General features: G+C 38.3%; 1 protein-coding gene across 1 annotated transcript in view; it reads right to left on the reverse strand.

The window, feature by feature from the left end:
- Positions 1–5,946: 5,946 nt before the first annotated feature.
- slc7a10a (solute carrier family 7 member 10a) overlaps positions 5,947–18,554 on the reverse strand; it is a 26,701-nt gene continuing 14,093 nt past the window's right edge. The window contains exons 4-11 of the mRNA XM_084721368.1: positions 11,439–11,564; positions 10,263–10,416; positions 9,840–9,963; positions 9,274–9,377; positions 9,055–9,151; positions 8,731–8,880; positions 6,499–6,676; positions 5,947–6,399 (exon numbers count right to left, since the gene is read on the reverse strand). Of these exons, the coding sequence (XP_084577494.1) occupies positions 6,299–6,399; positions 6,499–6,676; positions 8,731–8,880; positions 9,055–9,151; positions 9,274–9,377; positions 9,840–9,963; positions 10,263–10,416; positions 11,439–11,564 (1,034 nt within the window). The 3' untranslated portion in view covers positions 5,947–6,298. The remainder of the gene's footprint in view (positions 6,400–6,498; positions 6,677–8,730; positions 8,881–9,054; positions 9,152–9,273; positions 9,378–9,839; positions 9,964–10,262; positions 10,417–11,438; positions 11,565–18,554) is intronic.

Genomic DNA, 18,554 nt, shown 5'->3' on the forward strand with positions numbered 1-18,554 from the left:
TTGGTAGTGCTTATTGCCGGTGTTATACGGTAAATCTCTTTGTCAAACAGGAACTTAATGTCGATTCCCATAATGCAATGCAAACTCAGCCCTGGTTAAACTTGTTTGGACATGAGCTCATCATGAGCCTGTTCCAGAAAATCACACTCAGTTCTGGCCACCAGTCCTAATACAACATTGGCAACATGTTCTTAAAACGCCAAAGCAGCCTTTGTGTGGTTAACCAGAGCCATTATGCACCGCTATATACTGTGAACCATAGCAGCCTATTGAGTAATCTGAATTTACCTGATTAATGATCCCCTGTTCCGCCTTATTTTATTGTACGAGGTGGTGTTAGTATTATTATTGTTATTACTGTGTGGCATTTCTAGAAGGTCAATGATTGGCTGTTGCAGTAAAGCTGGCAATATTTTATATTTGTATCACTGTCAACAATTCATATGAAAAGACAAAAACGTTGTGTTTGGACTTTGTCCATCTCTCAGTACTTTTGACTTTCATTTTTAAAAAAAGCTAAATAACCTTTTGAAACAGCAGCGTACTGAAGTTTGTTAGAGACTTTTCAGTCATGTATTAATACATATTTGGTGCAGTAATGAGTATTTGCAGCAGCAGAATGATATATGTAGAACTGAGTCCAAAATAAATAAATGAATAAATAATCTCAGATTGATACATGTTAAATATTGGTGAGCTGATCCGTCCTTTTTTAACAATTTTCTCACCGTCTGCTCTCATAACACAGGAACAAGCTATGTCAGGCTACACAGCCAATAGTCGCTAGTAGGATTAACACATTGTTGGCTTTGGTCTTTTCATGTGATCTTCTGACAATAAGAAACATATAAAATATTACCAGACTTGCCTTTTAAATATGCGCATTTGCTTTCTGGTGGAGAGTTAGAAAATTGAGAAACCTGATACCCTTAAAATTTATGTCCACACATGTATGTAGGTCTACACACAACATCCAGTCAGTTTAGCGTAGCTTAGCACAAAGGCTGGGAACAGCGGGAAATAGTCTGGTTCTGTCTGAAGCTTGTTATTTTCAAAGGTACTGGCTGACACATTTTGTTCCCTTTAGACAGAGCTGGGCTCGCTGTTTAGCCCTGTTTTTAATCTTTGTGGTAAGCTACGCTAATTAAATGCTGGCTGTAGCCTTATTTACGACAATATGAGATGCCAGAGTGGTATCGATCTTTTCATCTAACTCTTAGCCAAAGGACAAATAAGCGTATCCCCCCAAAATGTCAAACTATTCCCTTAATACTTGCATTAAGACGTTTTTCATTCTGTTTTGGAAGTTGCTTCAAATAGATTTTTTAATTCAGCATTTATAACTTGATATATGCTCACTTTTAAAAAAAAGCCAAACTTAGATGAAAACTGAGGCAGTGAGTCCAAGTATATTGCCTGTAACTCTGCTCAGCCCCTTTTGTCCTCCTCAAATAAAAACCCAAACTGTCCTCTCAAGGAAGCCTTTCCTCACTTGAATGAACCTGACTGTTTCAGTGTGCGGTTTCAATTCAGTGCAGTCAATGAAGATCTTACGTGAACGTCTGGGAAATGTTGGGAAGAGAGTCTTCACCTCAGAATATCGATTGTTTTGTCGAGTCCTCTTCATCCCAGCGGTACCTCTGCAATGCTGCTGGCTGCACACTGGTCACTGCAGACGTCTGAACTGCTGGAAATTCATATCTATGCTGTGGAGTTTTCTATGACAGGATGTTAAAACAAAGACTTCTATTTTTCAATCTTCAGTGGAGACCTGTACTAGTTCTACTTTATATTTCTCTCTCTGCCTTGACGAACATTGACCTTGGTTGAACCTGGTCGCCTACGTCTCTTAAGTTTTTTTTCACACTGAGGTACGACACTGGTGACCCTTTACTGATCACTGTTGGACCTCTAAGGAATGTATCACGTTCGTTTTTCCTCTGTCTCTTTTACTGCAGGACATTGATACCGGTCAGCTGTAGTGTCAAGTGTCTGTACTAAATCGATGGTCTTTCCTGCTGTTTTTTCTTTAAGTGAGCTGAATGTGCCATGCTATCCTCATGTGCTTCTGTAGAAGTTTTGTCATGAACAGCTGCTACATGTCATGTGCCATTAGAGATGTCTCCATATGCCCTCACAAGTAATTCCCTTTGCTTTCTGTGAGATATGGAGAAATACAAATCAGTTTATTCATTCATAATTTAGCATAATTTGTGCTGTTTTTTCCCTTGTACCTCATTATTTAAGTTAACGCCTGTTGTCCTCATTTAACTTTAAGTGAAATAGTTTAGCTGCTGTTTTAAAAAGTCACATATCCACATAATGTGTGTCCTTATTTGCTTTGTACTGTACAGAAGTGTGTCAAAAATGCCTTAACATTATTTTTCTCTTGCTCTTGTAAATATACCATGGACAGTTTTATGGACCACAGTTGTGGTTTACATGTTTGAAGAGATTAGATTTGACTGTGTGTCTGGACATGTGATTGACTGACTGCTCTGGAGTTATTAGTGCACTACTGCGTCAGGAATTCTCTGGGATAATTATGGCAGGGGAGTTAAGAAAATCTGTTTTTCAATAACTTTATTCCAGTGTATTTACCTGTTTTATTTTGGGTTTTTTTTTATGATAAACTATGGAATCATAGGAGTGCCAAAAAAAAAGAATAAATCTGTTAAAGAATAAGAAAATAAATGCGGAAATATAAAGAGAAATAAATAAAATAATAAATTCATGTTGAAAAAAAAACACTATAAGAATATCTGAAAGAATTATAAACATTTTCATTTATTTTAAGATTTATTTGTTCATTTACTTCTGTATACATCAATATATGTATTTCATTTATTTATTTTTGCATATAAATTGCTTTTTTCTGTTTACTAAAAAAAAAACTAATATAATGTCTTTTTTTTATTCTGATATTTTTCTTTATTCTTTTCTTTCTATTGCTTTTGCTATTTCTTGAAGGTCCAAGGTGTCCAATCAGCTGGTTTTGGGACCGCTTGGCCTTTCAAGGTATGCTAAAGCGATACATTATAGAAAACAAAAAAATATATATACAGAAAATAGAGTAATTTATACACAAAAATAATACATATATTCTTAAATATATAAATACTTTACAGAGAAATAAATAAATGCATGTGAAAATATTCATAGATGCTTGTTCTTTTAATGTTTTGTTATTTTAATTTATATTTCCACATTTATTTTCTTATTCTTTTATATATCTATTCTATTTTATGGCACTCCTCTGACTCTATAAAAGTCTTGGTGACATTGCTTTGATCATTTTCAGACTGCAGCCTGTTAATGATACAGAATGATGTGGTAACATGTTGCACTTTGAATTCTTTGTTGTATTTAAAGAGGAGATTGTGTCATGTTGATCGCTAGTGTCATTAAGGTTATGTTTTATTATGTGCCAGCCGGGATCAAGGTTTTCTGTTTTGTGCTCTGGGTTTTACTGGTTTGTTAAAGTTGTTAAAGTTAAATTGCAGGGCGGAAAGCATATCAACATTTTTTTTCCCCATTGCATTTATTGACCCTAATGCAAACAATCAAATTTTCCAAAACACAGGTAAATACACTTGATGAAGGTCATTGGAGAGAAAACTACTGAACCAGGTTGTCTGATAATGGCTTCCCCTCTCCTTGCTGTTTGATTTTGAAGCTTCTTCCCTGTCAAAGGCTGAAGTCAACATATACTGTGTTTGTATAAAAGCATTTCTCTCATTTTGATAACTATATTTGTATATTTTGTGCTGAAAGAGAAAATACAGACATTGTGGGGTTTGCTGACCAAAACCCTGTACAGACTTCCGCTCATTAGTCATTGTTCCTGTGCCTGCAGTTAATAAACTTCAAGCTCTTTATCATATACTGAAGTTTTCATTTTATGAAATTTATGCTGTATCCTAAGTTTTCTCTTTTTTAATCAAAATTATACTACTGAAAGTACTACTATCATCATAATTCTGGCAGTATATGGCAAGCCATGTATTCACAATATTTAGATAGTCGTATTTTTTCATTACCCAGATAGCAATAAATATCTGGCCCAAATGTGGCCTATGTTTGCCCCTGAATGATGGAATTGACTCCGCGTGAGTCTGGTGGCCTAAACTCAGCCAGAGGTCCACTTTATATGGGCCAGATGTCAGGTGTATGGTGGGCCACATAAACTGATCATATGCTCACCTTACATGGGCCGTATATCTGGCATTTGTGGGATAGGTCTGGGCCAAATCTCACCTTTGTACTGAGTTTACAGCCATGCTAGCAGCTACATCAGACTGTACTAACAGGAATAGCAGTAGTTTTTAATTAAATGTTAATTTCAACTTCCTAATACGTTTACAAGTGATAATGCTAACATGTTTACAGTGGTTTTTTTTTCTTTACCTGATGAAAGTGTTAGATAAATAGTCAGGTCATGCTATTGAGGACACAACAACCACTTATCAAAAGAAAAGCCTCGTAGTTAGAAGTTGCTATATTTAATAAGCAATTACATTGTTATTCTTGTACAACTTAACACCCTTTTTACAAAACACAGAGGTACACCCATCAATTGTACAGTATGCAAATGTATCACAACATGTCTGAGGAATGTGATCTTTGTAGGAGTCCCTGGCGTTATTCGTTACAGTTTCTTCTTTACATAGTATTTACAGATCTCAACTGAGCTAACAGCGCCTGGACATGGCAGACAGATGTACATGTTGTCTTAAGTGTCAGTCTCTTTTTGCGCATTTAATGGGGGGGGGGGGGGGGGGTTCCCAGCATCAGCTGGCTTGGAAAAGGAGCAAATGTTCAATCCATGTTCCAACCTGCTGTTTTCATCATGTTAAAAAGGCCTCTGGCCTAGACCTTCTACAGTATGTTCTGTTACATGTACAACATAAACATCTTACAGGAAAGTGCCATAACAGGTTACCCAAATACACAGAAACACAAATATCTCCTGGGCCACATTATTCAATTTGATTAATATGAAAATTTTACAATAATAATTTGGGGTCAACTTCAGTTGAGTCACTGTATGTCAAAATCATGAGTCAAAACAACCACTGAAAGTCCATAGTAAGTCACTGGGACTATAACCAATTCAACTCTGTTCTGTCAAATTGGAATTGGGGGAAAAAGCCCCATGCACAAGCAAACATCTACTGCCAGCCACCCATCTATCTGTCAGCATGGATTCTGCTCACATTATCCAACAACACATTAATGGTAAGTACTGTGTCTTAACATCAGGTGAGAAATCTGAAATCTAAAATCTGTCTTGGCAGGTCAAGCACCTTGATAGAGTTCACAGTGGCTTTCCCAGAGATAACATTTCCAACAGAGGCTTGAGGTGCTCAGACACCAAAGAAGGAGACAGGTGAATGTTAAAAACCTGAAGAACAGCCTGTCAGCACGTGTTGTAATGATGCAGCTTATTCATTTCGGTGAGTCAGCCAGTCGTCCAGCTGACAGCCACCAACTTCCCATCATACTCCTGTCTCCCCTGTGCTGTAAATATTGCTGGGAAAGAGGAGTGTCATGTAGATAATTCTCCAATAATAATATTAATATAAAGGCACCTGCAGTGTTTCTCAGGAGAGAGTAGTGACAGAATAAAAATAGCAATAGCAAGAACAGGGGGTGTGTAGTAAGAAGAATGGCGAGATATTGTAGCCTGGCAGAGATAAAGACAGAAAAGTACTCATCCACAGTTGACCAACAGTACACATCATGTGAGGAAGTAGTCAAACAAAGCTGAAAGTAGCAGCAGTAATAGAGAAATATTGCTAAGTGCAGAAACTGCTTGCATATTTACCTCATAAAAGTTATTACACGATCAAAATACCCGCACAAACCAATAGACTATACCAACACATAGATTTCATAAGGCACATTAGCTCAAGGATTTAGTTAAAATCATAAAAGAAGAAAATCTTGGAAGCAGAAGATAACAGATGGAGGCTCCTTGAGTGAGTAGAAGGGAGAGGATGAGATCTTTATGAGGGGAAAAACTTGGCATACTGATGAAGAGGAGAACGTGGGGGCGGGACAGTACTACCAAACCAACAAATAATAAACACATTAGACAGCTTTAGGGCTTAACATGCTAATGTCCCACGTATAACTGTCTGCTTCTTTTATACTGGCACTTCATCACAGCCCCACTCAGGCTGCACCTGTGCAAGAACATGGACGAAACCATCTCTTCACCAACGACCAAACGATGTGATGCAATAAACTGGAAGTACAGGTGTTGGTGGAGGGAATTCCTGGCTGACAGCACTGCTCAGTCAATGGCTTTGGAGGAGGTGAGGGGTTCAGTCTCTGAAGGGTCTTCCTGAGGAAACACCACATAACACAGCTTCTGGCCCATGTATGTGACTCGTTCTGTAACAAGAAATACAACAGGAGGGGATATAATTACACAGAACTAACTGCAAACATATCATTTAAATATTTACTGCACAGCGACACAGGCCAGCTCACCTACTACCCTGTAGACCCACTTGGGTTTGTCCTTCCACCTAATGCCCACGAAGTATACGGGGACTCCAGTCAGCATGATGACCATTCCCAAGCCACAAACCACTGGTTCAGAGTACAGACTGAAGGCCAGCAGCACCACCCAAAATATCATGTAGCTGATGGGGATCAACATGTTTACCTGCACAAGACAGAAACAGTCATAATTACACACAATCTTAACCTTTTTTTGCCACTGTAAAGCATATGTCACCTTGCATTCATTGAGGTCAGATTAAATGACTTCTATCCAAAACAAACATTATACATTTGCAAACTCATACAGTTTCTGCATACATTATACTGTGTCCAAGTATAGGTCCAGAATAATACATAACAATAAAAAAAAACACCGACAGTTTTTAATAATTATTAATAATTGCGTACGTTTGTTATTTTGTGTAAGTTTATTATTTTGACAAATGCAAACAGTGCAAGAGTGTCATGTAATCAACATTTGGCGTCAAAATATTCCATTCCGACATAAACTCCTGGTAAATGACGTCTGAAAATATATAATGGACCACAAATGATCCTGTTGACAGCTCTCAGTCTCCACTATGGCTGCTGGAGTAGTGTTTGGTTTAAAAGACTGACGAGACAAGCTGGATCAGCTGAGGTGATAAAACTTTAAATATTAATCTGTTACCAGTGGATTAATTCAGTGGATAAAATACAGTAAACACTTTTTCTTCTCTGGACCGAGAGGTGTTTGCACCACGGTAGGAAACTTTCCTCAGCATAATATTAATAGCCAGTATGAATGCAGCTATCGCAGATTAAAAAAAACTTTTGAGCCAGGTCCTGCTGACTAGTGGAGCAAGTTTAACGTTTTTTTGTTTTTTTTTAGTTTGACCGTGACGCCTCGCTAATTAATGTTAATTGGCTACAGCTGGTAGAGCTCTTACATCAGAACACACCAGCTAGCTTGAAGACTAAAACGAGAAACCAAGGTAACACTTCGCCAGGTGTACGAGGTTGACAGTGATTGGTTGTGGTCGGTTCCACGAGTTGCATGTCAACCAAATCACTATAAACCGCGTACATGTGGCGGAGTGATATTATCTTGCGGAGTGTTACCTTATCACGACACTTAATTATGCGAACGTCGCCCTCTGCTTGTTGGTTATGTATGTAACGTAAACGCGAAAACAACGCTCCACTTTTTAATATTGCGGGCATTAGGACAAAGTATTTATTATGAAAGTTATGAAGGTAAGCTTAATGTCATATTTTCATTATCCTCTGTTGAGTCTACAGATGTAAGATTTTCTTACTATCCAAAGTCATTTTAACTATCATTGCCAATTTGGTAATTAGGAATAGTAAAAGGAATAAGTCCAAGCCCTGTAGTACTGTCTCTGAATTACTTAGTAAAACATACACATTGTCATTCTTTGTATTTATGCTGAAAATACATATTTTTAACATTTCCCAATTAGAGACAGGAGTAGAACTTTTTCATAGCATCCATTCTGACATGAAATTGTAGTTTAAACACAGGTGTTACCAGTGATATTAATTAAAGTTCAGTTCCGTTCAGGTCAAACAGTCAGAGTGCTGCAGCTATTCACGTTGGCTCACTGGAACATCTCTAGGGGTTACTATGGTTATCTGTGAAATAATCAGTAGGATAATAATAGGGTAAGATTTTGATCATATTCAAACTTAGACATCCTACCTATGTCATATAATTTTGCATGTGAGGACTAGCAACACTAAATTACTTGTACTGTCAGACCTACTGTCAATGATCTGCTTTGGAAATAATGCATTATACAAGGTGATGAAGTTTAGTGCAAAACAGGTTTTAGTGCAAATCAGATAAAGAATTACCTGAAAAATATTACACATGAGATTTTTTTTTTAAGAATAGATAGCATAAAATACATATATAATGATTGTCTGTCACTCATTAAACTGTCACACTAAACAGCTCATCCTGTTAAGCTGTCTTGTATTAATTTACAAAAAGGATAAGGCAAGAAAAATGTCTGTCAGATGGGAGCAGGCTCCCATCACAATTTTCAATTAGAGCTGATCAAGGTGAAACAAAGATGTTATCTTAAACATCAGATCATAGCTATCTGCAGTGTTTCAAATTAAATAAACTATTTAATGCAATAAAATTAAAAAATGAGATGTCTAAATAAGTTGCACTTTGGAAGTGGATCTGTGGTTCTCGGGTTTCTGTACCTTAATGGGTCTGGCCAGGTTGGGCCTCTTCTTGCGGAGGTAGAGGAGACCGGCAATGGTTACCCCATAGGACAGATAGTTGATAAAGGACACATAGTTGATCAGGTTGTGCGTCTCTCCAATGCACAAGATGAGTATGGTGGCAGTGCACTGTGGGAGATGAAGATAGATTCAAAAGTCAAGTACATTTTAAACCAAAAACCCCCCCACAAAATAGTACCATATCAATAGTAAAAAAAATAATTTCTGTGAGTGGCAACCACTTTTGCTGTGTGTGCCTGTGCAGCCAGACAGAGCAGACAAAACTGTGAGTGCAGTACTCACACAGACCAGCAGGGCGGGGATTGGAGTGCAGTTTTTTAGGTGGATCATAGCCAGAAGATAGGGCAGGTGACCCTCTCTGGCACCAGAGAAACACAACCTACAGACAGACAGACAAAAAATGTGTATGCTTGTGTACATATTAGGACTAACTCTTCACAGCTTTGTTTTCATTGAAAGGACATTAAAATTAAGGTTTTGCAGTAAAGGTGCGTGTTCTACCTGGAGGAGGTGAACAGATATCCATTGATTCCTCCAAAGGTGGACAGTGCTACAGAGATCGGCATCACCCAGGAAAACATCCCCAGCAGTTTTTCCCCAAATGTCTGGAACAACACAATATCTGATAGATCAGATTATTGACATTTACTGAGTCATTGATTTATTGATTCTTTCATTCTGTCCCCAACAAAATGCGCTAATTGATTGTCATTGAAAGATGTGATATAGATTTTGAAAACCCTGCAAAGCTATATCAGACTGTGGCTATCTATACAAGGCTTGTTTGTATGAGACAGAAAGCTGTTGATGACAGTCTTGTCCTTTCATATCCCAGGAAACCGCTTGCATTTCATGTCCTTTCCAAACTGAACTCATGACTGTTTCCCAGTTTTTCCCCTGGGATCATGAAAAAAAACTTAAAATTCTCTGACTGATTAATTAATTGGTTTGTTGAGGTCTGTCTTATGCTTCAGCAGACATACAGTCTCAGACAGTACTTGTTTCCGGACAACTGAGACTCTTGTTAAACATGAAACATCCATTCATTAAGCTGTAGAGCTTCTCACCACGGCCACAGCATTGGAGGCCAGCAGCTCCTCGGGGGACATGGAGGAGAAGTAGGCAATGTTGGTCATAGTGTAGACGAGGGTCACCAGTGGGATGGAAATGTAGATGGCTCGGGGCAGGTTCCTTATAAAATAAAAATAGAAGAAATAGTGATCATTCACATGTTCCTGTTTCAGCATTACAGCATTAAGTTTCTGCAGCTTTCACAGAACATTTACAAGACATGATGTAAAAATAAAATTTAAGAAAATCAATTATAAATTCAAACCAATTATGTAGTTCTGCACTAAGCAACTGAGGTGTTCCATAATATAGGTGCATGTGTTACCATTTAAACCAGTACACCCAAGTAGTGCCTATTGTAGTTTATATGAAAACCTGTAGTGATAGGAAATATTTGTCTGTGCATGTCCGTTCCATACTTGCGTGGCTCCACAACCTCCTCTGTGACGTAGTTTAGGAAATTCCACCCACTGTAGGCGAAGGAGGCCTGTAGAAAGGCCAGCGCTATCTGTCCCACTGAGGGGTCTTGACTGAATTCGAAGGCCTTACTGGGTTGTAGGGCATCATAGTGACCTAGAGAAGGTGAAAGAAAGGGATGTGTGGGTGAAACCATTAAAAGATCATCGCCCAGACTAAGTACCTAATATAATAACACCTGTAAAAACACAGTTTAATGGTTTAAGTTCTCAGCAGTGTAATGCTTTAACAGTTCAAATAAAGAACTAAATGTGGTCCGAATGGTTGTCACTAGAGTACAACTGCATCGTCACTATTCTACAATAAATTCTGAACAAATGCAAAAAATTATGTACATTTTGTTTGACACTGGTTGGTCACCATTTTACTGCCTAAAATTTAAAGTTACTTTTAATGTTACTTTTAAAATAATTTTCTCATGTTACAATTGTTTCAACCTGAAGACCTTAAAATGTTATGTGTAGTTATGGACACTAGAGGTCAGCAGTGTCTGAGTAGCAGCAGTATACAGTATAATCTGCTGCGACACAAAGTACAGCAGCAGCATTTGGTCTCCCAAATGACCTCATCAGAAACAATCAGAAACCAAAATACTGTTGGCTCATGGTTCCACACAGAAGTGTTAAAAGGCTTATCAATATATTTTAAACATAAAAAGCGCTATGCAAATGTTTATGTATGATGATTCCTTGATTCCTTCATTTGTATTTTACTTGTGTTTTGGCATATTTCCAATCTAAATCCACCATCTTGCAAATAAAATCCCAGATTCATCTTAAATATTCTTAAGAAAAACATATTATTTATAAATTTTGCTCAACATATTTTCACGAGACACATGTTACTTGTATAAATTGATTCCCTTTCTGTTCCAGTGAGTTTTACAACTTATATTTTGCACTTGGCTGTAATGTTGGCCTTTATTAACCTGTTCTCTTTGCTTTCTTGTCTTTCAACAGTTCTTTTTCAAATAAAATCAATGATTAAGCAATAAATGTACAACTATATCTAGATATGCATGGCAACTTCAAACTAAACAACCATGTGATCAAACCACAAAATCCCTGTCATGTTGAGGATTTAATCTCAGCAGAGTGTGTGTGTGTGTGTGCGCTTACCTCTACAGATTTGGACGAGTCCTACCACTATGATGAGTGCCAGAGCGAGGAGTTTCCCAACAGTGAACACATCCTGGATCCTTGTCGCCCAGCGCACACTGGAGCAGTTCACCCAGGTCAGGAATACTGCATAAACACACAAACAGGTACATAATGATACACTTAAAATCCTATAAAAACATGTTTCTGATGGCCTTTGTCTGATGAAGGCAGGGATTTGTCACAGCCACCTGTAATGGAATAGTGTGACCTCCATTAACTTAATAAACTCCACTAATATCAGAAGAAATAAATATACTTATATGAAATACAACATTAACCTTCATGGAAAAGCAGCAGACTTATTCACCAGTTGGATGCATGTTTGACATAAAGCATGCAGTTGAAGTCAGTACAATGTTCACTAGATGAGCCCCTGCTTAACGTCAGTGACTCTGTGCTTAAATTGTTCTAATTAAAGGACTACACCAGAGCAACAGGTCACATCTCTGCCTTTCTGCCTGCTCCTCTTAAATATACATTTGCTGCAGAAATCAACTTTGACTCAAAAAAACAAGATATAGAGATCAGTTATAAAACACTGCATGCTGAAAGCAACATTTAACTTTTTCCATCAGATCTAATCATATTGTAATCTGTGTAGGACGCACAGGCTGGAAGTGAACAGTAAACATGTTCTTCTTTGATAATCCCCTCAGTAATCCTTTAAATTAGTTCAACATTTACTGTAGTGACCACCTATATCAGAGGGCACCGTAAAGGCTGAAATACACTAAAAGAGTCTGATGCTTGTGTTTTGAAGCACACCCTTTGTATTAACGGGCTGAACACGCACTGAAAGCATCTTGATGTGTGTTAAACTGCCTTGACGATCCCATTCCCAACTTGTTTTGATTTTGGAGTGTCAATTGAGGACAAGAGTTTTTTTTTTTTCTACAGACACAGAATACGTTTTGGGAGATTTAAATGGAATAAAAAAAGAATGGATGTAAGGAGCGAGTGCTGATGGAGCTGCAGCTCCACCTAAAACCAGGTTAAAGGAAAAAAGCCGACCCGCAGCAGAGAAGCAGGGAGGGAGAGGGAGAAGGCTTGTGAATATAGACAGATGTGTCAATGTGATACAAAACCTTTTTTAATGATCATGAATCATAAAGTTACTCTACACTTCTGAGGTGTGTGATTGTTTTTTTTTTTATTTACTCCAAGTCTGATTTGTGTACTTTAAAATACTTAATTACTCCATGCCGAGTAATCATAATTGCAAGGGAGGAGAGAGAGGCAGCAGGGAGGAGGTAGGGAGCATGAGTCCTGATGTTAATGACAGACAGAGAGATGCTCATCTCCTCCATGAAACCTCTGTCACTGTAAAACATGACGAAGTGTCCAGACGCTGTCTCTCCCTCTTCATCCCCTTGGTGTATGCTGGTGGTCAGCTTACGGTCTGCTGTAGTCTAACATGTCCTCACTAATGTAAACTGTTAGAATGAAACTGATGTAACTTAGCCTGACTGCCTTAATACAAAAAACATATCACATGCAATTTAGTCATTATTTTTCTCCTCAGAGGACAATATTTTATAAAGGAAATAACCTGTTATTAATGATTATAATACTACAAAAGAAATAAATTGATATATGTAAATTGTGACATTTTCCAATAATACTGATGGTTCTGTGGTGTTGGAATTTTTAATCTGAAGCCTGCACTGTGTCATGGGAGCTTCTGTTGATGCGTGTCTGTTCACGTGTGTGAACTATTGCTTGCGTTAACTGATGCGCTTGTGTTTGCATTTTGGCTTTTAGTCTTTATTTATTTATTTATCCATGTATCCTGATAGTGAAGACAGGGATAATGCTGGAGAAAGGACCTTGCTTTGAACCAGATTTTAGAGTTTTCTTACACTTTGGCTACATCAACATGTAACACATGTGGCCCATTCGCGAAGCGGCTGCTGCAACTGTATGCTACGAAACTGGTTACATGCGGTTTGAGAGCAGCATGTAAGTGGTGCATATGCACCACAGAGATCTGTTCTACAAGTGTAAAATTAGGCCAGTCTTCTATTTATATTCTTTACAGGTGTGCATGGCCTTTTTACATAGAAATGGGTCATAAAGTGATATAACGGCTTCAGCTGCCTGTTGGAAAAGGCTGTCTGAAAAGATTTATCTCGATCTGTAAATCTTTCCATAAGGGTGTCATACACTGAGACTAACAGTCTGATCCTGTCAGTGGCAAAAACAAGCAGTTTTACCTCGCGTACTTGACAGGTGCATTTGCCCCCAAGAATTATGATGCTGCTCTTGCAGCCAGTTTCACGGCTGCCAGCTGAGGTGATCTACTGACCAATTTTAAGACTTTAAGTACCTTTTAATCATTTAGCCCCAAAATAGAGCCCAGGTTTAAAGGAATTACCCTTTAAGTGATGTGTATTTAGAGTAGACACACAAATCAGTACACTGTATAAATATCTTTAATATTCACCACAAGTTCCCAGAATGCCACCTGAAAGACAAAAGGACTAGTGTATTGAAACATACATGGATACATAGAATAAGTGATCCAAAATGCAAACTTAAATAATTTCTCTTAAATGTAACGGTAACTTGTTAATTATTGCTCTTCAAAGCATCAGAATCAAAGCTCTCTTATCCTGCACTGACAGAACAATTTCTTACCTTAAAGACATTGTGGCTTCACTATATAATGGTACAAACTGTACATACAGTGACATATTGCGATATTGCAATAAAAAATGTCTCAATACTGTAACAGACTGTGACAATATACAAAGATATTACATGGTTAATAATGGTTTGATATGGTTGTACAGACATAGAAACATTAATTGCCAAAGCCAATTTTTTGGACATGCTTAGATTATGGCTGGCTGCATTTATTTTAATAAAGAAGCAGAAGCACTTTAAGTTAAAAGGAAAAAACTGATTTTATACAAACAGTAAAGTTTTTTCCAGTCATAATTTTTCTTTGTTTTTTAATATCACACTTAATATTGTATCATGGACTTACTTATTGTATGGATTGAGTTATCGTATCTTGAGTTTTTACTATCATTATATCCCTGATATTTATGTTAAAGTTTAATCAGAATCAGCTTTATTAGCCAAGTCTGTGAACACACAGAAGGAATTTGACTCAGTTTTTTCCATTGCTCACAACGTAACGTACTAACACACAAATAGATTGTCTCTTTTGTCAGCAATGAGAAGTAAGAGGAAATCTTTCCTGACAAAACAGACAGAAGTCAATGGAATTACACACTTCCTACTTTCCGTTTCCTACTTTGCATCGTATGTGTGTGTGTGTGTGTGTGTGTGTGTGTGTGTGTCTCTGTCTGTGTCTCTGTCTGTGTGTGTGTGTGTGTCTCTGTGTGTGTGTGTGTGTGTGTGTGTGTGTGTGTGTGTGTGTGTGTGTGTGTGTGTGTGTGTGTGCCCCTGTTCTTCACACCCAGCCACTGACCTTCACTGATCCTCAGTTTTGCGTGCTTGCGAGTGCCACCATAACAAGGGGTGGCAAATTTCCAAGTCAGCCAATCCGTGCAAGTGCAAGTGGCTCTCCAGTTGTCCTCAATCTCAAGTGCAGGCTTACAAGAGAGAGGTAAACCCAGTAGGAAGTGTGTGTTGTGCTGCCAGTACAAAAAAGATATACAGTGAGAGAAAACTTTACTGTGGCTGCACTTTTCTTGCCCTCCTGTATACTCCTGCACACATGGTACCATGAATTTGAGTGTACGTGTACTGTAACTGCAGCTGAGTCAGCCAACTCGCATGCAATAGATCATATACTCTAAATATCTAGAATAGAGTTCAGTACAGCAGAGAGTGTGGAGCAGCTTCAGCTGACTGAGAGCCCATAGGTCAGAGCTGGGATGGAGGTAGGGCTTTTGTAATACTGATAGCAATGCCAGCAAACTCTACCATGGCAAGTTGAGCAGTGTGGCAGCAGGCATGCAGCAAAAGAATGAACAGAGCACTTAAATGGCTTCAATGCACTTCCATGATTAAAAAGGGTGTGTTAGATGTGTTGCAATGAGAGGAGTATGTCATGTGAGTGTAGCAATGAACTTGAGTTGGGCTGTCTGACCTGGTTCACAGCTATTGCTTCATATATGCTATATGATATACTGTGTGGTGTATGGTGCACAATGTTGCGATGCTCCTTTCAGGCATGCACCTCACATGCTTTTTAAATGTGCGTAATCCCCCTTAAAATAGATAATCGACCCTTGTGGTTTTTTTCAGCTGTACAGGACTCATTTTAAGTTACTGCCAGTGAAAACCCAACATGTCCCGATTTATCTTCTTCATAAAAAAGCTTTCAGATAACAAAATAACATGACTTTATTGTTAAATTTATTGGAAGTAAAATGTTTATACACCATTTAGCTGCTTGGCTAAATACGATTGCCTCATGAGTAAATGCTCACTTTCAAGCAGGTGCAAACTTCACTGTGCTAAGCTGACACACCCAGTCAAACTGAGCCAAGCCAAGCAGGACGTGTACAAAAAAGGACCAAAAAAAGCCAACAAGCCTTCATTGCCTCCGCTGGGTGTTGTTTTTTTACATCACTGATGATCGGAACTGGAGACCATTAATATCCGTGATGTCTGCAGAGTCATTTGACCCGGGAGTGAATGGTGATTGTACCCTTTCCCACTGAAGACAAAAGCCATATGATAGCAGGTGTTTGTGTTTTTTTTAATCCAGTGTAAAAGGGTTTTTACTGACAATTGTTTGTGTTTAACATGCAATCGGAGTAATGTGACACTCACAAAAACAAATCCAAAGCTAGAGATTAGGGAGGTGTTTAGGCCACGGAATGTATGCGAGGATGATTTTCTTGCCGTCTTTCTTTATCCCTCTTCTTAACTCTGTTTCCTGCAGCTTGTATTTTGTCTCGTTTCCCTTCTCTTTTTTATTTTACTTAATCTCTACATTTCTCAGTTTCTCTGCTGACTTTTCGCTCCTTGCTTTTACAAACAAATGCACTGTCTTGGCTCAGCAGTGGCAAGGCAGTATATGCATGTATCTATGAGCTAATATGGGATGGGGGGTGTTATCGACCATGTCATCCATCACCAGGGCAAGGTTCCCCTCCCACCACAGAAATCTGAACAAACTGCTTCCGCTGGCATGGGCACACACACATTCACACACGTGTGAATTTTGGCAGGAAGTTTTGGTGGCACCGGGCATAGCTTTCTCTCTCCTACAACACCGCGGTGTTTTATAGTCAGTTACCCTAGGGGTGTTTCCGCTCCTGTGTTCCTGTGAAACCCCCCCAAGTGTTAACCCTGACAGGAAGGAGGTGCCAGTGTGCTTTGAATGTGACAGCGCAGGTAAATCTGTGTCCTGCCGTCACTGCTTCTATTGAAGGCTGCCTCAGCACTAGAATACTAAACTAATTACTGCTTTTACTCTTAATGGATTCTGATCCCAACTTGGTGCACATTTATCAGGGGGCTTTAACCTCAGGAACGCCTCCTCTTGGTACAGGATCTGGTCACAGTAGTTGCTGAACTGGCAATAAACCCCCAGTCCTGTCTGTTCACCACAAGGTATCTGACCCCAGAATCCCTTCAGTAAATCTACAGGATTTAGTCTTGGTAAAATAAAAGCAGAGACATGCTGACAGCTAACATAGTACAGTTAGTGATGTAGTGTAGGGGTAGATAAAAGGAAGGCTGCACTTCACTGTTCATTTTTCTTGATTAAACTCCCAATCAGATTTAAGCTCTCTTATTTAAAACAGACCTCGCCAAGAGGGCAATAATACAGACTGTTAGAGATAGATTGAGCAGCTCAAAACTCTCTCACCATTTTGTATGACAGTACTACTACTACTGCTACTACCACTACTACTACTACTACCACCACTATTAATCATAATTATAATAACAATAATGATAATAATAATAATATTGGGCGAAGTATAATCCAATACGATTATATCACATAAACTAAACTATGAGCGACATGCCGTAAAAAGAGATGTGTGTGTCAGCTAGAATGTGAGTAAGACCTGTCAGCAGTGCTGTCATCATGTCAGCTGTGTGGATCTATTTTAAACTTAAGGGGAAAAAAACAATAAAGCCATGTGCAATTTATGGATTTATGCAATTCATTTCAATTTTATTTTGAATGTTTGGATGGCGCTGACCAATCAAAATGCTGGTAAAAGTTCTCTGTGAAAAAATTAAAATAAAAAGAAGCAGCAGTATTGCATAACTGAATCATGTTGTGGGCGATGTATTTCTTCCTTCATGGGAGTAGGATATTTATTTTGCAGATTGAGCTTGATGTTTCTATTTGGTTGGGTTAGTGCATCCATACATATTAACATCTTAGCTGTTTAAGAGACGGGAAAAGATGCTATTGGATTAGTATCAGTATGTACAGATACCTAAAGTTGCTGGATTCTTTTATATTTTTATATTCATTGTTATTTTGTTTATCTATTTGTTAGGTTAGACACCTAAGAATTTCACTATAATTTGTGCTGTCTCTGATTATATATGTGAGTTCAAAGCTTGATTTGATTAGTGTGCTCATTGGTGTACTCCTCCTAGGCATGAACTAAAACCAAACTGTGAGTTTGCTACAGCAGAAAATGAAATCCAGCATTCCTGTGTAACAGAACAGGCTTTTTCCGTTCTGCATTTCTCACAGGGATGTGTGTAGACATGTCTGTGAAGATAAGATCAGACACTAGAAAAGTGAAACTCTTCTTTCTTTCTGCTGGCAGGTTTCTTGTTTTTTTTGTTTAATCTTATTTTATTTACTCTTTTACAGATGAGATTTGATGCATTAAGCTAAGATTCTGTCCAGAGCAGCTTACAAGTTTACAGGTGATGTTATAGTTTTCTTTTTTTTCCTTTTTTTGCATGCTGAAGGGAGCAAACTCATATCAACATTATTTGGTGATCCCTTTAGCCCATGAGTCATCCTTACCCCCAGATTAACCTTTAGTTTTTTTTTTTGTTCTTTTTCTTTTTCAGTGATACACTCTGATTTTTACATCCGCAGAGCTGCTGTAGCTGTTAGTCTGGTGACTGATCATCATCGCTCAAACAAACTCTGAAGGAGTTTTGCAC

The sequence above is a fragment of the Lutjanus erythropterus genome, chromosome 1 (assembly GCF_056507025.1).
Source record: "Lutjanus erythropterus isolate fLutEry1 chromosome 1, fLutEry1.hap2, whole genome shotgun sequence".
NCBI classification, from domain to species: Eukaryota; Metazoa; Chordata; class Actinopteri; order Lutjaniformes; family Lutjanidae; genus Lutjanus; species Lutjanus erythropterus.